Source organism: Oculina patagonica, chromosome 5 (assembly GCF_052425735.1).
Source record: "Oculina patagonica isolate OP01 chromosome 5, crgOcupat, whole genome shotgun sequence".
In the NCBI taxonomy this organism is placed as follows: Eukaryota; Metazoa; Cnidaria; class Anthozoa; order Scleractinia; family Oculinidae; genus Oculina; species Oculina patagonica.
The window spans coordinates 17,060,841-17,083,114 of NC_135762.1; the positions used below are offsets into that span (position 1 = coordinate 17,060,841).

The 22,274-nt window shown below is 42.5% G+C and overlaps 4 protein-coding genes across 4 annotated transcripts; all 4 read left to right on the forward strand.

Moving 5' to 3' along the window:
- Positions 1-417: 417 nt before the first annotated feature.
- Positions 418-2,315, forward strand: LOC144655167 (uncharacterized). Its single transcript, XM_078515375.1, has 2 exons — positions 418-1,966; positions 2,096-2,315. Exon 1 carries the CDS (start codon positions 1,312-1,314, stop codon positions 1,792-1,794), a length of 483 nt encoding a protein of 160 aa, XP_078371501.1. The 5' UTR covers positions 418-1,311; the 3' UTR covers positions 1,795-1,966; positions 2,096-2,315.
- Positions 2,316-16,713: 14,398 nt separating this feature from the next.
- Positions 16,714-17,346, forward strand: LOC144655033 (uncharacterized). The gene has a single exon (XM_078515253.1). The coding sequence runs from the start codon at positions 16,714-16,716 to the stop codon at positions 17,344-17,346; it is 633 nt and encodes a 210-aa protein (XP_078371379.1).
- LOC144655034 (uncharacterized) lies at positions 17,346-21,146 on the forward strand. Its single transcript, XM_078515254.1, has 3 exons — positions 17,346-19,033; positions 19,122-19,548; positions 19,653-21,146. The coding sequence occupies exons 1-3, from the start codon at positions 17,346-17,348 to the stop codon at positions 21,144-21,146; spliced, it is 3,609 nt and encodes a 1,202-aa protein (XP_078371380.1).
- LOC144655035 (uncharacterized) lies at positions 21,143-21,841 on the forward strand. Its single transcript, XM_078515255.1, has one exon. The coding sequence runs from the start codon at positions 21,143-21,145 to the stop codon at positions 21,839-21,841; it is 699 nt and encodes a 232-aa protein (XP_078371381.1).
- Positions 21,842-22,274: the final 433 nt, after the last annotated feature.

A 22,274-nucleotide genomic window follows, 5' to 3' on the forward strand; every position in this document is an offset into this window, starting at 1 on the left:
AAATAAAAGTTCACCATCGAACAGTATGGGCGAAAAGCGATTATACGTGCATATGCAAACAATTTGCAGTCATTTCTTAAGGAAGCAAAAATAAATGTTTCCCAAGCAGCTGAAATTCAAGCAAAATTACTTCAGCAGAATAAAGCAAAGCAACTTGCCTTGGAGGAACAATGAAGAAGATAGGAGTTCGAAAAACAACTGGAGGTTAAAAGGAAAGTTGAACTTGTCCAAGATGAAGCTCAAAGGCTATATAATTCATGGCTGAAGAAAAAAGAAAGACTCAGGAAGTCAATTACAAGGCTGCACACCTTGCTGCAGAAGCAGCAGTGTTAGAAAAGGTTTAAAATGTAGGTAATGGTCCACAAGATCTGCCTAATTAAATACTTGATTTTGAGGATAATTTATTTGAATTTACCCATAATGCCTCCACCACTCCCTGGTACTGTTATGTTGCAAGGGACTGGAGCAAATCATGGAAGTGCATTGCCACCTGACAACCCTACAAAAGTGGTTACACCTTCACCTTTGTTACAACAACCAACCATGTTCTTGCGGCGTCCTTGGGCATCCCCAGATCAACTCCAGGATATCCGGAAATAGATTTTCGCAATCCTAAAACAACTAATCATCAGCTGACATGGATTCCATTTGTGACTATTGTGAAGCTAACATCAACAGCAACAACAACAGAGCCACCGAAGCCGTAGTACTCGACAAATAGACCAGGCAATGAACATACTACAGATGCGAAGAGAGATAGACTGTGGTCTTTTTAGAGATAATACTGTGGTATTTGCTCCTTCACTTGGTTTTCCTTTTAGGCTTTCCTTTCTTTTGGCTTGTTTAGCTCACGTCATATTGTACCTGCACATAACAGAACTTTTGCTGTTGTATTTCTCAAGTAATCTATAAGCTAGTGTAAACCTTGCCCCATTTCTTAATAACGTTGTTTTTGATGCATAACAGACATAACAGTATATCCTGAAAATGAAAAAATGAGGTATTGATTGTTTTAAAAGCACTGAGTTGATGTAATAACACCCACATTGAATCAAACCAAATAAAAAACGATTGATGAAAGTCGATGACAATCGATGAAAATCAATGACAGTCGATGAAATTAAAAGTCACAAAATTTTCCGTCATCGATTGGTCATTGATTTCCAATATCAATCGATTAATTGGCATCGATTATCGGTTTCATCGATTGGTCAGGCCGGGTTCTTTGAGTTCTGGAAGTCTGACCAGTAAAGAAGTGTTGTCTTCTTGAAGGGTGACAAAGACAAACTAAAAGCTCGTGAGAAATACCTCATGGTCAGCGTCAGTCGAGACCTTTCATGTGAGCTCCGGAGGTTCACCACCTCCCAGTTTCGCAGCAAAGTATACACTGTGCCTGTGTCCGAATGTTATCCTGTGGCACCCACAGTTTTCGCTCAGGCACCACCGGGTCCCATCCGTGGCCTTGACAAGCCCTCTCCCTCAGACTCTGATGAGGACAATGTCCCTGTCTTGCCACCAACAACACACTCCACTGTTCCCACACCTTCTCAAGTGGTTACTGCGCCTCCAGCCTACGACAAACCCACGATTCCAGAACCTGTGCATGATGTTATACCTGTCCAGGAACTTCCTCCAGTTCCTACAGCCATTGTCCCCGCACCCTGCATTCCAGACTCGTCTCCAGTTCCTTCTGCTGCACTTCCACAGCCACCTGAACCTGCTGTTGTCACTTCCCCGAGAAGGTATAGCCGCCACGCCGTGCGCCATTTTGGCACAACCCTGACTGGGTATTAGAGTAACACTGACTGTGTCCCTTTACCGTACAGTTATTCTACTCGTTTTATTTAGAAGGACAAGTCTAAGGGATAAGAGACTGCACCCGTTGTGCGTTATGTTAGTTATGCTTGTTTTATTTAGAAGGACAAGTCTTAGGGACAAGAGACTGCACCCATTGTGCGTTATGTTAGTTATGCTCATTTTATTTAGAAGGACAAGTATAAGGGATAAGAGACTGCACCCATTGTGCGTTATGTTTGTTTTATTTAGAAGGACAAGTCTTAGGGACAAGAGACTGCACCCGTTGTGCATGTGTTAGTTTTTTTCAGTTTACTTCTGTGCTTGGCCAATAGGCCACAGAAAGACAGTCAAGAGGCAACCACGCCACTATGTCATTTATTATACACAGCGGTTTCTGTTGGCGCGCATGCGCCTAAGCTTTGTCTGTTCCATGTGCTCGCCTGAGCTGGCTGTATGTTTTGAATAAACCTTCGAGTGAACGCAGAGTTTATCCTTTACTGGCATTGAGTAGTGCTCCGGTTCTAAGATTCTATGACACAAGTTGATGCCAGTAAAAGTGGCTTAGGAGCTTGTTTGTTGCAACAGAACCAACCAGTCGCATATGCTTCACGTGCTATGTCAAGTTCTGAGACCAGAAGCCCAGACCTCCAGAATGGCAGCTCTCAGCCACTCGTCCAAATGGAAATCGTTGGAATGGATTTGGTGCATTTCCAAGGCCAGCATGCACTGGTCATAGTTGATTACTACTCTGGTTTTCTCACCTATGACATACGAGTGGATGAGACATCTAAAGCTGCCACTGCAGTGCTGAACAATGTCTTCAGGAAGTTTGGCCTGGCGGAGAAAATTATTTCCGACAATGGGCCATGCTTTAAATCTGACGACTTTCCAGGTTTTTGAGATCAGCTCAACATTGGGCATGTAACATCCAGCCCATACCATCATCAAAGTAATGGTCGCGCAGAACAAGCAATCGCTACTGTCAAACAGATTCTGAAGAAGAGTACAAGCGACATTGATATCACGAAAGCCCTGACAACATAACTTGATACTTCAGTGAGTGACACTTTGCCATCACCTGCCGAGCTATTCTACAGTAAGCGATTCAACACCCGTCTCAGCATGGCTATGACTCCAGCTCTGCTGAGTGATCAGCAAAAGTCTCAACTTAGTAAAAAGCGCTCAGCACATCTGAATAAACTGAAGCCTATAAAGCAGGACAATTACATCTACCTGCTGAATCAACCCATCTGGCTCACTGATGATGATTCTGATGAATGGAAACCTGGGTATATTGAGTCAAAAGATACCTCGCCAGATTCATACTGGATCATCAATGACAAGACCAAAAGAATGATCAGACAAAATAAGCATGACATCAAGCCGTGTTATGCTACCGTTGCACAGATCCCTATAACGTGTACAGTAAACTGGTCAGACGAGAATTAAACACCGCTTGTTCTGCCAACACCTTCAGAGAAACCTCTGGCAGACACTCCATGTACTTTAGGAAAATTACCACCTGTCATTGGTAGTGAAAAAGAGACACCAAAGAAGGCCAAAGAGGAAATCATCGGAGGCAAACCAGCTGTTTCAACACCACCACTGACAAGAACACGTTCTGGACATTGAATCAAGCTACCTAGAAACCCGGACTTTGTATAAAACTGTGTTCACTTTTAAAGGACTGTTACTTTCCATGGATTGTCTTTCAAAAGATTATGACTCTCAAAGGATTATGAATCTCAAAGGATTGTGACTTTATACGTCTGCTGACTTAGAACACAATGATGTTTTGATCTTATGTGCTTATGTTTGTATGCTTATGTCGGTTCTAAAACCTGCTTAAAACATAGGTACGCTAAGCGTGCAAGAGTTATTTTTTCAATTTATGGGGTGGCTTGGGGTGAGACTGGGTGATTGTCCTGTTGGGATGGTTTGTCATGGCTTGAGCTATTTGTGTATGGCGGCCCACGGGGTCACTTTTTTGCACAAAATTTGCTTGCAAACAAAATATTTTTTACATGCACTTTGATACATCAGAACTGTTTTATTCAATACGTAAATTTTCATCATTTAATTTAAAAGCAAGTTAGAATTAATTTAATTATCAAAATGTCACAAAACGGCACGATCTTATTCTGTTTAAAGCGGTTTTTTTGTTGCTAGCTTTTAAGCAACCGTAACCTGATACTTTTGTTTGTTACAGTATGCTTTTGGCTTTTTGCCAAACACTGTAATATGATACTGTTGTTTTTTCACTTTTGTAACATGATTCCTTTGTTTTTTTTTGAAAACGAACGTAACATGATACTTTCGTTTTTCTCAAAAAAGTCATGTCTGCATTTAACACGCTTGATAGTCACTTTGAACAAAAAGTAATAAACGAATCAAATCAAAAACCACTCTCTTCGGGAAAGTTCTTTAAAGCGCAGTACACCTGCAGTATTTGTTTCCTGTCTGAACTGTTCAACAAAGATTTTGGCTCATTCACAACGTAAATTTTATTCAACAAACAAGAACTAATTGAGGTATCAAATTGTCAGGGAATGGCATGCTCTGGAATTGTTATGTGAACTTGAACTGAGAGAAGAACAGTTTCAGAAACGAGAAGACTAAAAGGAGTAACAATCGCAACGGAGATCAAGGAAGATTTAGGGGCAGACCCTCATCAGTCAGCGCCCTGTTAGCCAAAACGAACAATTTTAGTGCTTATTGTAAGGGCAAACATGCCCATGAGAATTGTGAGAATGTTAAATCTGTAGAGGGATGAATGGATTTGTTACATAAGTACGGTAGATGCTTTATTTGTGTTAGTAAGGGGCATTATTCCGTTATTGTACGTCTGAAGTTTATGTAACAATTGTAAGAAACCAGGTCATCACATTTCCATTTGTTATTAGGGTCACACTTCGTACCAGGCACCCACAATGGTGATAGTGATGTCTCACAAAACGTCAATCAAGCCAGCCACACCAGTCCCGCCCTTCATGTGGGTTACATTGCAATCAGCCCAGGCAATTATTTCTGGAAATAAGAGTTCCTGGGTATGGGTCTTATTTGATGTGGGAAGTCATAAATCCTTTATTACCATAAGAGCTGCCCAGTTAACGGGACTGTGAGAGGGAAGAAAGGAGTGGATAGAAATAAGTACTTTTGGACAGCGAGCAAGAGATAGTGGGATGAGGGTCGTGTACGAATTTAATGTTTTCCCTTTGTAGGGTGGGGGAATGAGATTAAGATTGAAGCGTATGACACAGGAGAAATAACACAAGTTAGAAATGGATCGTGATCTGTTTTTGAATGAACCTTAAATTTAAGTTGGTCTTTCAAAACTTATTTTGTTTATTGTTTTGCTCCAGAAAATATCCATGTTGCATTGCATGGTGAAGGGTTTTTCATTTGATCCCCTTCCCTTTTAGAATTCCAGTTGAGCTTCATTGAGTGACTATCGAGTTGTGTACTTGCTTAATTTAAATGTGCATTACTTAAAACAGTTTGTAATCTAAACAATTATCTTACAACAATCTGTACACTTATTTACTGTAGAGTGAGCAGGAGAAACAACCTGGTAAAGAAGTCATTGCAGTTTGTGATAACGAAATTCAAGGAAGGTCTGGCAAGAGATATTTGTTGTAGAGATGGAGATGAATTTCAGAACAAAGGAGACAAAAGAAAAATGCCAGACGAGAATCAAGTACTTTATTGATAAATTAAAGGATGCCAGAACATGGAACCGAAGTCAGACTGGGATCTGTTTATGAAAAACTGTCTTTCATGACAAAATAGGTTGTATGGTGTAACCCTAAAGCATGAGGTCAAAGCAGGGGCAAACTGCTTCACCGAGCCTAATTTCACCTTTGCCAAACACCAAAGACTCCATTACACCCAAAATTAAATGAAAATGTACATAATCTGGTCTTAGGTAATGAAAAACAATTGCAGACGACTGCAGATTCTTCTACCACCCAGTTGGAAGAAAGCCAAACAGGTGTGGCTGATGATGTACCAGTTTCCACCCCTTATCAGATGCCCTGTAGTTCCACAGCAAGCTCATCCACTCAAGCTACATCAATGACCTCACAACCCTCTCATTCATTTAAATTTCTTTTGAGTGCTAAAGAATGCGAAGACCTAATAGGTCAGTTCTTTGGTACAAACAAAGTAGTACACAGCTATTACTTCCAAACTGTGCAATAGCTTAAGGCATGAAGAGATGACAAGACTGAAGCAACAGAAGAAGAGTAAACAGCTACTGGTAAAACGGATGAAGAAGGCTTGTTCCACAAGGTGGTTGAGTTTTGACAAGTCTGTAGCTGTCCTGTATCAAGAATATGAGGCTGTCCTTCATACACTTAAAGCTTTGGATGAGGATGGCTGTGCTACAGCTCATGGCCTGTTTAACAAGCTAAAGGAGGGGAAGTTCCTTGGAGTGCTTTTTATTTTGAAAGATGTCCTGCCAGTCCTGTCCCATCTGTTGAAGGCATTTCAAGGAGGGTCAGTAGCATTCTCTCAAGTGGTTAGTATCCTTTAGAGGATACTACCAAGCATGGGCTCAAATCTTGGCGATACTTCCCCTTAAATTTATGGAACAACCTTTCAGACTCCCTCAGATCTTCTCTTTGCTATAAAACCTTTAGAAAGGCACTGTATGTTGTAAATATTAGTAGTCATTTGTAAATAATTGTATATATTTTATAACATTTAGCTTACTTTTTTAAACAAATTTTAATCAAGAAATCTTAACATTTGTAAACCTTTCCGCTCATTTTATTTATTTACTTGTAATTTATATACTTACTAGGTTTTTTCATTTATTCGTTGCATATATTTTAAGCTTGAAGAATTTTATTTATTTACTTGTTTATTTTATGTTATTTTCATTGTGGCTTACCTGTAAACTAACTGGTGCATTCCTGCAGATTTTGCTAGTCATTTGTGGGACGCATTGAAACTAAGCTAAGTGTAATGACAAAATTAAACATTGTATTGTATTGTAAAAATATTTAGCCAACATTTTTTTTAATTGCTCACACAAAGGTTACGTGACACTTCATTTACACAAATTACAATTCAGAGAGAATAAAACAAAAAAAACAGTAAACTTAAAAAAAAACGGTAGCAAAGCGGACAAGACTTACAATACATCTATGGCGTGGTGTAGTCTATTGTGGAGTTTTATGCCATGGATTAATCACAAGAATTTGCAATTTGACTAGATTAGCATTTAGCCATCAATGGCAGTTGTCATGGCAACTATGCCTGGCTGCTATTTTTTAAAAAAACAATTCTGACTTCAAAGGTTACCATATACTGGCAATGAAATTCCCAGCAGTTTGCTGCTTAACTCAGAATCATTCAGTTCCTATAAGAATCATTAACGCTGAAAGGACCGGTGGGTATTGCCCCAAATGGTGTAATTAACTAACTAATTAGTCAGCTTTACACTGATGGCATTTCAGATTGGGAAATTGTACTAGATGTGGATGTGGGTTTTTATCACAAAATTTGAAGAATGGAGACAGTGTTATGGTGTATAAGGGTTCCAAATACACAACATTTTGCAACCTGATGTAAAACTGAACATTCTACCTCTCCTTTGCAAAAACTGCAAATGTCTGCAGAATATGTGATATGCATGCAACAATTTGCTGGTTTAAAGATTCTTGTGGAGAGGGGGATAAACAAGATTAAGAACTTTCCCACCTGGGAAGGAGAGACCCTTAAGTGTGTTTGGTTTTGTTTTCTCTGCTTTGAACCAAACGTCCTACTTATTTTCTTAACAATGTTTCACACGTGGACAGCAGGATAATCAGTCCAAGAGGTGTCACCTATTGACTTGCATCCACTTGTGGCACACTGGGAGGCCTAAGACGTCCACATCATATTCTCAAAGTACAGAAGGGCATCCACATAAATCCTCAGCTTTAATGGGTGGTAATGGCTCACTGAATATTTTCCTTTTCCAGGGAAAGGAACTTAGGTAACCAAGCTTGCAAGCCACACTTATCAAAGTTGGTAATATTCCCGCATAATTAGAGGCTCATGCCGAGATCTCCAAACTATGATAAAAATGAATTCTGACACATTTACACTTCTTGGGCACATAAGCTTTGAATTATCACAACGTAGACATAATGTTATTTGAGCTAATCTGCACAAAGATTATGCCATGTTGTGTGCTTCACATGTGCCCAAAATCACCCTGTTGTTTGGTGAACTGCAAGTTCAGCTTTATCACTGTTATATAATAGGTATTGTTCAGATTGTTAGGACTGCGCATGTGCAGTTACACGTGTGATTCGGATGTTCAGATTAAAGAGAATTGAGTTGCGTCTACTCAGTGTTTACTTCTGTTCTCGATAATTTATCCGTTTACAACATCTGGCGACGAGGATGGGATCCTCCAGTGATGTGTTGCTGTCTTCATGGCGATTTTGAAAATTACAAAGTTCTTCTGTGCGTTTCTGTTGTCCGTGCACGTGGTTGCTTGCCTTCTTGCTTTTTGTTCGGCCGCCATTATGGCTTCCCCGCTAGTTGGTTCCATTGGGGAGTTCGATACTTCTACGGAGACTTTTACGGCTTATCAGGAAAGACTTGATCAGTATTTCGTTGCGAATAGTATTGGCCATTACCCTCCCGATGCCTCCACAGCTGATAAAGCAGCCGCGAACAAGAAGAAGGTTGCAGTGATGATTTCAGTTATCGGCAAGAAGACATACGGGACACTTCGAGATTTATGCAGTCCAGCAAATCCAAAGGACAAGACATTCGAGCAGTTATGTGAATTACTTAAGCGACATTTCAAACCTAAACGATTAGAAGTTGCAGAATCGTACCAATTTCACCGTTGTTTTCAAGAAGAGAATGAAACTGTTTCCGTGTACAGTGCTCGTTTACGACATCTTGCTTCCAGTTGTAATTTTGGTGCGTTCTTAAATCGTTCGCTTCGCGACCAGTTTGTTTGTGGGATTCGCAATCCGGCCACTCGTAAAAAGCTTTTAAGTGAAGATCGCACCTTCCAACAAGCGATGCAAGTGGCAATTGCTGATGAGATAGCAGCTAAAGAATCCATGCAAGTGCAGCAGCAATTGTCTCAACCAGTACATGCAGTCACCAAGGACCCACCTGCCCTTCCTTCGCGCCGAAGTTCAAGTACACCTCCAGTCTTACCACCAGCTGGTCGTCAAGGGTCATTTCCTAAATCGCCTCGACGGTCTACCTCCTACACTTGTTTCTCATGTGGTAATTCTGACCATACAAGGTCTAAATGCAGATTCAGAAATGCTGTGTGTCACAACTGCAATGGAACTGGACATATTGCTCGCGTTTGTCAGAAAAGTGGAGTGAATGCCATGTGTGTCGAAGAAGAGTTTCCCGAAGAACAGGTCCCTGAAGAAGAAGAGTTGTATGTTGTGTATGATGTTAATGCTATGTCCAAGTCTGAAATTTCTGTGCCATTGAAGATTGAGAACAATGATTGTTTAATGCAGTTAGACACTGGGTGTGCTTTGTCTCTTGCACCACTTAGTTTCATAAAAGAAGTTTGTCCTGATGTTACTCTGAAACCAACCAATGTGGTTTTGTCAACCTACACAGGTGAAACTGTGCATCCCTTAGGGGAAGCATCTGTGAATGTTGAGTATTCGGGATCACAGTACTCATTGCCCTTGCTTATTGTACGAGAAGGATCATGTGCTTTGTTTGGTCGGAATTGGCTCATGGATGTCAATTTAGATTGGAAAAACCTGCCAGGGTTGAATCACATTGGCCCCTTACCCTCACCCACTTCATCAGTGCCAGGTTCGACAGGTAACCAGACTTTGGACTCTGTCCTTGAACAATACAGTGAATTATTTCAGACCCAACTTGGATGCTACACGGGCACGCCTGTTGTATTAAATGAAAGTAAAGAGGCTAAATTCCACAAAGCTAGACCAGTTCCTTACGCCCTGCAGTCAAAAGTGGAGAGCACATTGCTTAAAATGGAAAAGGATGGAGTTATTGAAAGAGTTACTTCTGCTGCCAGTGCAGCCCTTATCGTGGTGGTTGGAAAGAAAGAGAGTGACGAAGTGCGTGTATGCGGAGATTTTAGTGTAACATACAATACATGTGCTAATGTAGAAACTTATCCTATGCCTCAGATTGAGGACATGCATTCAGCCTTGAGGGGATGCACCGTGTTTAGTGTCTTGGATATGAAACAAGCTTACCACCAGATACCCATTGCAAAGGAATCACAGCCTTATCTCACTGTCAATACTCACATTGGACTATTTGCATTTAAGAGGTTGCCAAATGGTATACATTCAGGTCCAGCCATTTTTCAGAGAATTATGGACAACTTACTGTCTGACATTCCGAAGGCAGTGAGTCGACTTGATGACATTCTGGTGGCAGGAACAGATCAAGAAGACCATCTCCACACTCTTTCTTTGGTTTTGGATCGACTTCTTAAGGCTGGCTTCCGACTGAACAAGGCAAAGTGCAAATTCCTCCAGGCGTCAGTGGTTTATCTTGGTCACAAGATAGATGGTGAGGGCTTACATCCCACTGAAGACAAACTTACAGCCATTCGTGACGCCCCAAGACCTAAAGATGTTGCTGCCTTAAGTCCTTTCTGGGACTTATAATGTTCTATTCACGATTCATGCCACATCACTCCACAGTCCTGGCACCCTTACACAGCCTATTAAAGAAGAATACACCCTGGAAATGGTCTAAAGTTGAAGAAGATGCATTTGTTGCCGCTAAGCAGCTGATTCTTAGCTCAAAAACGTTGGTACATTATGATGAAACACTTCCCCTTTTTCTGTCATGTGATGCTTCATCGTATGGTGCTGGAGCAGTTCTGTCTCATCAGATAGATGGACAATTTCGGCCTGTTGCCTTCGCCTCTTGTACCCTGACACAAGCCCAACAAAACTACTCCCAGTTAGAAAAGGAGGCATTCAGCATCATTTTTGGATTAATAAAAGCGATTTCGTCAGTACTTGTATGGTCGCTCCTTCACAATTTTAACAGATCATCGCCCTCTGCTCACCCTCTTTGGACCACAGCAGCCAGTTCCTGCTCATGCTGCAGCTCGACTTCAAAGATGGGCCCTCATCCTGGCATCGTACAATTACAAAATTGAGTACCGCAGCACTACAGCGCATGCTGATGCAGACAGCATGTCACGTCTTCCTTTGCCACAAACATGGTCACCCAAATGTGAAAATGTCGAGTGCTTCTTCTTAGAACCTGAAGTTGTAACCAATGTGACCAGTCAGATGATCAAAAGAGAAACCCAGGTTGACCCCGTCTTATCCAAAGTGTACAGTTATGTCATCAGTGGATGGCCAAGTGTAGTAGATCCGACATTAGTACCGTTCAAGAATAAACGAGATGAACTGACAACCCAACAAGGCTGTGTGTTGTGGGGTACTCGGGTTGTTGTACCACCTTCCCTTCAAGAGAAAGTATTGCATGAACTTCATGAAACACATCCAGGAATTTCCAGAATGAAAGCACTATCAAGGTCATATGTATGGTGGCCCAATATTGATGCCCACATTGAAAGAACTGTTTCTTCATGCAGTACTTGTCAAACAATGAGATCTGCACCTCCTACTGCTCAAATTCATCCATGGATTTTTCCAACACGGGCTTGGTCTCGCATTCATGTGGACTTTGCAGGACCGATCTCTGGACATATGTATATGGTTGTTGTTGATGCATACAGCAAATTCCCAGAGGTGGTCAAAATGACAAATATTACTGCTGGAACAACTATCACTGCATTGCGTGACATATTCAGCAGGCACGGATTGCCCGAAATTCTTGTTTCTGACAATGGTTCCCAGTTCACTTCGAGAGAATTTGAAAAGTTTTGTGTCAACAATGGAATTGTACATCGTACTTCAGCAGCGTACAAACCATCCACCAATGGTCAGGCTGAATGTGTTGTCCAGATTTTGAAATCAGCAATCAAACAAGCCCAGCTTACTCACACTGATGTGTCTGCTCAAATTGCTAAGTACTTACTTGTTTATCGAAACACACCCCATTCCACTACAGGCGAACCTCCCTCTTTAATGCTTATGGGCAGGAGATTGCGTACTCGCCTCGATTTACTGATTCCTTCAGTTGAAAAGCATGTTGAAGCTCGACAGTACAGTACGATGGTTAGTCCCACCGCACACAGAGGTCTACGCCAGTTTCATGCAGGTGATCCAGTATTGGCCAGAAACTATGGGAAGGGAGAAAAGTGGATGCCTGGGGTCATCACTGAGGTACTAGGTTCTCGACACTATATGGTTGAAGTGTCAGGCAAATTGTGGAAACGACATGTGGACCAACTTCTGAGCCGAGCTGTTAGTGATGACCACTCAAACAGCCCCTCATCAATTGATGACTACTCTATGCCACTTCAATTGGCTTCCCCAGTGGATGTTTCTGATGAAGTTGTCCCGCTTCCCTCAGGCTCTCATACAGCCACAGCGGATGAGTCACAGTTGACCAGTACTAGCGAACGTTGTGAAAGTCCTTTACCTGGAGCTTCCTGTTCTGTTACAGACAATGACAATGTTACTGTAGTTCCTCCTATTTTGCTGTCAGGAATTCCTGATACAAGTTCTATGTTAGAGAAACCAAGTTACTCAGATAAGGTTGCTACTCCCCCTTGTTTAGAAAGACGTTACCCTGTTAGAGTAAATCGTGGACTGCCAAGTCACTTGAGAGACTATGAGTTACAGTACCGCCTGGAATCATATGCACATCAGCCGCGGGTTTCCCGAGGTGGACGCGCGGGTAGTGCACGCGGTTTGCCCGTTTTACAATCAAAAATAAAAAAAGATCAAACCCTAAGAAGGAAAATTATCGGCACAAGATATGAGATTTTAAAAAATACAAAATCTAAACGTGCAACGCAAGCGCTCGTTCATTCACGTGGCGTTGCTTGACACTTCTCAGAAATCGATCAACTTTGCTCAGCTTGGTCGCGCGCGAAAAATTTTGTTAAAGAAGGGAAGGAAAATTTCTGAAACGGTCAGGTAATTACAAGATGTAGATGGGTTAGAGATCGAAGGAAGAACTATCGGGAAGTTGTTGCAGAAAACACAATTTGTCAATTGCCGAAGAGCTGCGAAATGACAAGTTTATTCATCGAGTTGTTTACCAGCATACCGAATGTCTGGAAAGGCAAGACAGGATTCATGTTCTTTGTAGTTGTTTCTGACTACCATCGAGCCGAAAATTACGAACCCAACGTCAAATTTAGAACTGACCGAAAATAGCTATTCTGATCGGCGTGAATTAATTCTTATTGGCAAAAATCTAGTTGAACGGCAAATGAACTTTTGGTGGGGAAGCCGACAATTGTTGGCATTTGTCGCTCGAAAGAGAACACATTCCCCGCAAATAAATGTCATTGATTTCTTAATCTTCTGTGAAACTTTTATTCGATCTTAATAAACGCTCGCCTTGTTAAGTAACAGACTTCAAATACGTTCGTTTTCATAACTAGACATTGCGACCTCTATTTACACACGGGCGTCGATCTGTCAGATCATTTGAAGATAAGAAATCCTTGGCGCGGCTGCAAAAAGATTTTCGCTTCCTTCATTTTCGGATGAATAAATCGAGAGAAGTGCTTTTACAGGCCTCATTAATTGCGATTTTTTCATTCACGTTTTGCATTTTTGATAAAATTAATTCTTTCGTGAAGCGACAAGTTTCGACTCAAAAGCTTCTCATGCTAGCACGCACGGAACATTCAATACGAACCCGTGAAGATCTTGAAGTTCAACAAAATTTACCGGTAATCCCATAAAAACTGTTTGAAAGAAATTTGCATTTCGTTGCTGAATACGGTGTAAGCAAGTTGTAAATGTGAGAAAAAATCCATTGAAACGAAAACAATAAAACAACAATAGCCGACAGATCCTTTTGTGTCGGCGTTTCGTCCATTTGACCGAAATGAATTTCTGACCTCGGTTTTCATTCGTGAACCGCGCGGGTTTCGTTCGTGAACCGCGCGGTTTCGTCTCGTTCCTCCCGCGTGCAATACACGCGTTCTGTCCTCGAGCTTCACGCGTGCCAATGTGCATATGATTCCAGGCGGTACTGTAAAGTGCTGACATTGGTTAACTGTTATGTTATAGAAAAGAAACTGTTTCATTTAAAGGGGGAGATGTTATATAATAGGTATTGTTCAGATTGTTAGGACTGCGCATGTGCAGTTACACGTGTGATTCGGATGTTCAGATTAAAGAGAATTGAGTTGCGTTTACTCAGTGTTTACTTCTGTTCTCGATAATTTATCCGTTTACAACAATCACATTTACCCCTCTAACAAGATATGCAGCACAGCAAGCCTGTCCAACTTCCCACATAAGCGACCCTACATTAAATCCCATACTGCGACTAGTGATGAACACTGGAAGCCTTCTTAGGCAAAATGCCCTCGGGCAACCAAACGTTTAAGATGTCAGCTCCATTTCAACCTCACTGAAAGAAACCAACTGGCCAAACAGCAGACCGGAAATGGCCAGTGACATTACTATGCAACTTAGCACCACTCAGGTAAGCGAATATGAACCAATCTATAATAAGTGACAAAAGTGTTGACACATTGTCATTTTAGGCTCCACTTTATTGGTATGCAGTCTAATTTCACTCTTTCATCCCTCTTTTTAATTTTATCTTGATGCAGGTGTCACTGACTCCATAAAGGGCTCTTAAATTGAAAAGAGCCTGTGAGAATTTGCTACCTTCTGCCTCCCCAAGAATTAGGGATGAGGCCCAGGTACTAGGGCTTATGACCTCTAGCTTTCCTCCAGCTTTCACACCCTAAAAATACTCAATATTGGGCATAATTATATCATCAGCCCTCCCTAAATTAGTGCGAATGTGTCCACTTACAGGATTTATAGACTAAACACTCAGGTTCCTGTGCTCCATCTTACGGGACTAGCTCCTGACAAATGACTCAGAATTCCAATTAAACCTCACCTTACGAGTAAGTCTCATTGAAATTTTTAAATTTGAATACAATATACAACTGTTGTATTATTTGCAGCTTATCTTAAATCTTTGACGATTGTAAAATTATTGATAGTTGGTTTTAGAGATAATGATTACAATAACTGATTTGAGGGTGTGTTAGGGAGTTGGAAAGTGTGTGAAAGATTCTGATGTTATTTCATCTATTTATGTTATTGCAGAGCTGGAAGTTGTCAAACAACAGCAAAACAAAGATGGTTTGTTCCATTTCATGTAATTTGTAAGGAAAGAAAGAGATAAGTATGTAACAGGAATTGACTGTCAGATGAAGCAAAGGAGTAAAGGAGTAAAATCGGCCTTGCTTACCAGAAAAATGACCATTTCCAAACTATCGAGCCACCTTAATAACGTCCTTGATGACTGCACTGAACCTCATCCCACCCCTTGTTCGCCATTATGTACAGACCATTTGGGCAATGGAATTTCTTTCCAACCTACCGGTATGTAGTGGATTCAGTAAACAGTTAATAGTTGGTTCAGTAAACATACTCTAATGGTATTTTAAAATCTAAATTATCAAGGCGTTTCATTTTTTAGTTAGTAATTTTTAATAATTAAGTAATAAATCTTTTATTGTGTATGTATATTTCTTGACTTTTGTATCTTAATTTTTTTGTTTTTATCATTTTAGTGTGGCTCAACATCATTACGGCAAAGTTTAACTCAAGCCAATGCATCCAGCTGTCTTCCCGTTCTGCAGTATGTGAACAGTGGAGCGACCCCTAAGGACTTGTAGAGCTATTGTTGTGTATTGCATTACATATCAAGTGCCAATGTTTCTGGAGAAGGAAGTATACTCCTTGGCCTCAAATAGGATAAGGTCGTTAACACCCTGGCTATTACTTTTCCTCAAGAGAGAGCAGAGCCGACCAAGAGAGAAATTCTGGGGAAGTTAGCTTGAAGTTATGATCCCCTTGGTCTAGTTTCTTCCACAACGCTACACGGAAAGTTCATCAATAAGGAGGCCTGTGGCTGGTGGCTGCAAAAGCACGGCTGGCTTAACAGCGATTGACCAATCCAAGCCTCAAGTTGGTTGTAGAAAACATGACAGCTTACTCAATAGATAACAGTCCATTGCTGGCTTGACAGCTCCATTGCATTCAGGGTAACGGCGAGTACTGACAGTTTGTGGCAAAACACATGAAGAAAATCAAGGATCACAAGATCAACGAGTGTGGACTTGAAGATGGACCTAATTGGTTGCAAGATCGGCAGGCTTGGCCGCCAAATCCAGTGACTACAGCCAGTAAAGTTACTGAAGCCAAGTCAAAGATCATAAAAGAGGTGTTAGGCCACAATGAGAAAGGTCCGAGAACATGAAAAGGCAGTAACAGTGTGCAAAGAAAACCACCAAGCACGCCACTGGAACTCTCCAGTTAAATACTTATCAAACTTTCGTGACTGTGTCTCAGAAAATTTAATGTGTTTGATTTAAAATGCGAATTGATGTCCGACCAATTTTCTAATATGTCCGTTCAAAATAGAAGTTTGGAAGGACACATGTCCTTTTAAGTAAGAAAAATATTTCTAGCACTGGACGCCTCAAACTTGCCACATTTTAACAAATTTATACAACCATGAATTACAGCTAAATTCCACAACAGTTGTTGAAAGCTTAACTTTCTAGACTAGCCGTTTTGTACTAGAGATCGGACGTGACATTGCGTGACAAGCCGAACGTTCTAGATAAGTCGTTTTGTATTGTTTTGTAGCCCGGATGTGACATTGCACGAATTGTTGTACCCCCCTCTAGGGGTTGTAGAAACATGTGCTCGAAGAATAAATACGGAGTTCAAACATGGTTACCCGCGACGTGTTTAATCGCTAGCCTCGAGTGTTGTTTACTTTCGTCTGTCGCCAACGCCGATCGAAATGAAGACGAAACAAATTGATCAGCTGAGGAGAGCCCGCACTGGGTTGAGAGGCTGGATGAAAAGGGATTTTGACGCTGTTAGAAACATGATTGAGTCCGACTTGCCTGAAGTTACTCGAGTGGAGGAAAAACTCGATTCGATTGTTGCGAGATTGCAGAAAGCCGAGGATCTGCAGATGGAAATCGAGAAGCTCTTGGACGATGATACTCAAGTAGGAGATGAAGTGGAAGCTCAAGGACCATGGTTCGATATGGTAAGAGAACGAATTCATGATGTAAAATTATGGTTAAAGAACAGCCAAAAGCAAAATGAAAGTGCGAAGCTTGAACCCATTGCTCCATCACCAAAACATACGTCAAGTACGCCTAAAATTAAGTTGCCAAAGACTGACCTTAGGAAATTCTCGGGCGATGTGTTGGACTGGCCAGAATTTTGGGACATTTTCAGAGTAGCAATACATGACAACGTTGAAATACCTACCGTGCAGAAGTTTGTTTACTTAAAGTCCCTGCTATCTGACGAAGCCGCAGGATACATTGCAAACATCAAAACTGAAGAGGCAAACTATGAAGTTGCTGTACAACGCCTGACATCACGCTATGGCAAGGATGAAGTGCAAAAAATCGCCTAATGACTAAACTAGCAGACATGAAACCACTTAAACAATCCAATAAAGCTATGAGAGATGCATTGGATGAGCTTTGTGCAACTGTGCGAGCGCTTGAAGTACAAGGAGTTACTACTGAACAATATGGATCCCTTTTGATGCCTTTGATCGAATCAAAACTTCCCAAGGATTGGAGATTGGTGTGGGCCCGAGAAAAAGCTGGCTTATCAAAGGAAGATGTGACATTTTCGAAGCTGCTGAAATTTTTGGAACAGGAACTGGAAATCCGAGAGAGTGCTGACCAGCCTGTTGAGGTAGAACAGCACCAGTCTATCGAAAAAGAAAAAACTTTGTTGCCAACTGCATCTGGTTTAATGGCTAAATCTGTAACCTGTACCTTTTGCAAGGGTCCACATAGTCCTAAACAGTGCTCTGTACCTATGTCGGTTGATGATCGCTTTAAGAAAGTGAAAGAAATAAGGGCTTGCTTTCGTTGTGCTCGACGTGGACACCGGATGGCCGCATGTGGGTTTCGAAAACCATGCCCGTGTGGGAGAGGATCCCATATCCCTCAGCTATGCAAGACTGGTGGAGTGAAAATTCCAGAAGTTCAAAACCCCACTCCAAGTACCAGTAACCCACCAAACCACCCAAGTTGGAATCCTGCTGCCCCTCCTTATACACCAGCTAACCAGAGTCATTTGCCACCGTCGTCTCAACCTACAAACGCTGCTGTAATGTCTTCCGCTAAGAATGCTGACATCAAAACTGCTGGCATGATGATGAGAACTGTGTGTGTTGTTATTGGGGATGTGGCTGTAAGAGCACTGTGTGACACTGGGGCCACTTTTACAATGATGTCTTCATTTTTGGCTGCAAATGTACCAAAGAGAGTTGTGGGCAAACGTCATTTGCGGATTGAGACACTTGGAGATGTGCTGGAAGGCGAATTCGATGTTGTTGAGGTGACTGCAAGAGGAGTAAATCTTCCAAATACCTTTACCTTCCAAGCTGTAGTGATGGATGAGTTATCTGGTGTCTTTGAGAGGGTGGAGCCTGAGTCCTATCGAGCCCTTCAAGAGGTTGTTGGTGGTTGTCCAGTCCTTGCTGATCTTGCTGGCCCTGGTACAGATAGCATTGGTATTGTGTTTGGCGAAGATTGCTATGACACCATTGTCCAAGGTATGACAGTTAAATTGAGGAACGGCCTCAAAGGAACACCAACAATTTTTGGGTGGGTCCTTCATGGTGGAAGTGGATCCATTCCATTTGCGGGTGTGGCTGCCAGAGCTCATGTCCATGCATTTCGAGCCTCTGTTCATGAACAACTTCAGAACTTTTGGACTTTGGACCACCTTGGTGTTGCACAGGAGGAGGTGTTGGAACGAGACCTTGAGCAGGAGGTAAAGAATGCTATCCAACGCGATGAATCTGGGAAGTATGTTGTGTCGTGGCCTTGGAAACCTCAAGCCCGAAAGCATTTAGCACTTAACAAGGCCCTTTGTGAAACAAGGCTTCGCCGCATGGTGAGAAAGTTGATGCCTGAAGAGTACACAGCATATGACACTCAGTTAAAAACACTCCTCGAAGAGGGTCACATTGAGCTGCTACCAGAAGCCTGCATTCCTCAGTCCTATCTTCCACATCGAGGAGTTGTTAAGCCTGATCGAGAGACAACTAAACTGCGTATTGTACATGATGCCTCAGCTAAGTCTGAAGGAGGCCTTTCTCTTAACGATGCCCTTGAGAAAGGACCAAACCTTTTACCGCTGTTGTGGGGCATACTTCTCCGTTTTCAGAGTTGGCAAAGTTGGTGTTGTTGGTGATCTTGAAAAGGCATTTCTCCAGCTGTCGCTTCGTGAGGAAGACCGAAATGTTTGTTGCTTCTTGTGGCTCAACCTGCAAGGGGAGATCGAGGTGTACAGATACAAGAAGGTTTTCTTTGGTGCCAAATCCTCACCATTTCTGCTGCAAGTAGTCCTAAAACAGCATTTAGAGGGTTTCATCGGTGAATCAGAAATGGCTTCCCAACTTCTTCGCAACCTTTACATGGATGATCCGGTGAACTCAATGGAGAACACTGAGAAAGCAAGGGAGTTCTGGCATGAAGCAGTGCGTATCTTTAAAGATGGTGGCTTTAACCTGCGGAAATTTCGATCCAACGATGAAAATCTGCTCCATGAGTTTTCAGACAGCCAAGTGCAGCAACTCCACAAAGTACTTGGGGTTAGTTGGGACTTAAAATCTGATGAACTTCTTCCACTTGTTGATCTGGAAGATATGGTACCAAGAAACTTACAAAGCGAGAAGTGTTGTCCTGCCTGTCTAAGATTTACGACCCATGTGGGCAAGTGAGCCCTGCTGTCACTCCATTGAAGATTATTGTCCAAGACTGTTGGAAAGAGAAACTTGGATGGGATGAGGAAGTTGACCCGGATTTGCGAAGGCGTATCGAAGAGGTATTGAAAGGGTTCTCAGGAGGAAACCATCTGAGAGTAAACCGATGGTTGGGAATAACTCCCTCTCAGTGCAAGTACACAAAACTGTCACTTCATGTTTTCTGTGATGCCTCCTCCAGAGCCTATGCTGCGGCAGCCTACATTCGTGTTGCAGACACAAATGGAGACGTAACAGTGAATCTTGTTGCTTCGAAATGTAGACTTGCCCCACCGAACGGAGACACGATACCTCGCCTAGAACTTCTTGGTGCCTTACTAGGAGCTCGACTTCTGAATTCACTGAGACTGGAGTACAGCGGTGTCCTTAAGATTGATGATGAATTCCTTTGGACAGATTCCAGTGTTGCTCTCTCGTGGATAAGTCAAGGACCGCGCGTGGGTGGAGTGTTTGTAGCTAACCGCGTGGAAGAGATTACTGCTGTTGGTGGAGTGTGGTCGTGGGTTCCAACAGATGAAAACCCTGCGGACTTACCTGCTCGGGGTATGACGGTAGCTCAGTTGTCTGGCGCGAAGATTTGGTGGAGCGGCCCGGAATGGTTGAAACGACCTGAGGCAGAATGGCCGAAGCATCCAAAGAATGACACAGATACTGCATTGCTGATGATGGCCGTAGCTGACAATCAAGAACCCAAATATGTGGAGGAAATTGTTGACCCAACCCGAACGAGCAAGTACCTTCGCACTTTGAGAAGTGTTGCCTGGATGCTACATTGGCGCAAGTCTCCTAAAAACACCCAAACTATGCTGACCTCAGAAGAGTTGCAATATGCCAAAATGGTCATCCTGAAACAAGTGCAAAGAAAGTTTTTCTGGAGGGAGTTAGAGTCACTGGAAAATGGCCAACCAGTTTACCGCCAGTCTAGTCTGCAGTCCTTACACCCGTTCTTGGAAGGAGGATTAATCAGGATGGGGGGCCGATTGCAACAAGTGGAAGCGACCTTTGAGGAACTCCATCCAGTGCTAGTTAAGAAGTGTGGTGTTGTCAACCAATTGGTGCTTCATGTTCACGAACAAATGCAACATGCTGGTACTGCGACAGTTATTTCAGAACTGAGACGCCAAGGACTTTGGATCCTGCGCTCTAAGAAATCAGTCTCATCTGTGATACGGAAATGCAGGAAATGTAGCAGGTTCTTGGCGGCTCCTGCATCTGAACAGACACCTCCTCTACCTAGGTGTCGTGTAACTTGCAAGCGTCCCTTTGAAACTACTGGCATGGATCTAGGAGGACCGTTATACCTGAAGGATAACACCAAGGTCTGGTTCGTAGTATTTACCTGCATGTCAGTTAGAGCCATTCATTTGGAACTTGTGACGTCGTTGTCTGTAGAAGCGTTGACTCAGGCACTGCACAGAGATTTATGAACAGAAGAGGTGTCCCTCAGTTGTGCATAAGTGATCATGGATCAAACTTTGTGGCGGCAGCTAAGTGGGTTAAAGAGAAGAATCTTGACATGAAGTGGCAATTTGTGGTGGAACGCGGACCTTGGTGGGGAGGAGCCTGGGAGAGGTTAGTGGGCATTGTTAAAGGCCTGCTACGTCGTTCGTTGGGCCATGATGTGCTTTCCAGGGAGGAATTAGTAACCGCTCTAACCGAGGTGGAGAAAGTCATCAACCGCCGGCCTATCACTTACTTGTGGGAGTCGAGCGATCCTGGTGGTGGTGTTCCTATCCCTTTGTGTCCTGAACAGTTCCTGTTGCCACCGCGAGAAGACTTCAAAGAAGAAGAAAGAGAACTGAACATCTCAGATGAATTTCAACGGAGAAAAAAGTGGCTTTCCTACATGAATGACATCTGGAAGAAAGAATACCTACATCAAGTGCTGGGTTCACAGGGGGAAGTTTGGAAGACATTGCCAAATCCTTTAAAAGAAGGAGAAGTTGTCCTTGTAGCTGATGACAGAGAAAAGCAGAGAAAAGCGTCTAAATTGGAAGATGGGGGTTGTCCGGCAGCTGATTGTTGGCAGAGATGGAAGGTGCCGTGCTGCGACTGTCCAGGTGAAGTCGGGATTGCTAAACCGACCAATTCGCAAACTGTACAAATTGGAGCTCTGTGCTGAATCTGACAATCTCCCGCCCATTACAAGCTCACCAGAGAGTACTGAAAGAGATAATGGGATTTTAGACAGCGAGGCCGAGACGATGGAGGATGTTGATGAAGAAGCTGAACCTGAAGTCACCCTTCCACAGAGGACTCGGAGAGGGAGAGAGATTGTTCGTCCAAGTCGCTATAAGGACTGACTAAGTCGCTATTAGGACTGACTAAGTTGCTTTAAGGACTGATTAAGTCGCAACATGCTACCGCAAGTTGCGAGGTGGAGGATGTTGAAAGCTTAACTTTCTAGACTAGCCGTTTTGTACTAGAGATCGGACGTGACATTGCGTGACAAGCCGAACGTTCTAGATAAGTCGTTTTGTATTGTTTTGTAGCCCGGATGTGACATTGCACGAATTGTTGTACCCCCCTCTAGGGGTTGTAGAAACATGTGCTCG

What these genes read in the sequence shown, in the direction of transcription:
- LOC144655034 (XM_078515254.1), top strand. Translation starts at nt 17,346, where the DNA reads ATGACTAAACTAGCAGACATGAAACCACTTAAACAATCCAATAAAGCT. An exon ending in GTACATGATGCCTCAGCTAA is followed by an intron (nt 19,034 to 19,121) that starts GTCTGAAGGAGG and finishes CTCCGTTTTCAG; the next exon opens with AGTTGGCAAAGTTGGTGTTG. An exon ending in AACTCCACAAAGTACTTGGG is followed by an intron (nt 19,549 to 19,652) that starts GTTAGTTGGGAC and finishes TGCCTGTCTAAG; the next exon opens with ATTTACGACCCATGTGGGCA.
- LOC144655167 (XM_078515375.1), top strand. Translation starts at nt 1,312, where the DNA reads ATGGTCAGCGTCAGTCGAGACCTTTCATGTGAGCTCCGGAGGTTCACC.
- LOC144655035 (XM_078515255.1), top strand. Translation starts at nt 21,143, where the DNA reads ATGAACAGAAGAGGTGTCCCTCAGTTGTGCATAAGTGATCATGGATCA.
- LOC144655033 (XM_078515253.1), top strand. Translation starts at nt 16,714, where the DNA reads ATGAAGACGAAACAAATTGATCAGCTGAGGAGAGCCCGCACTGGGTTG.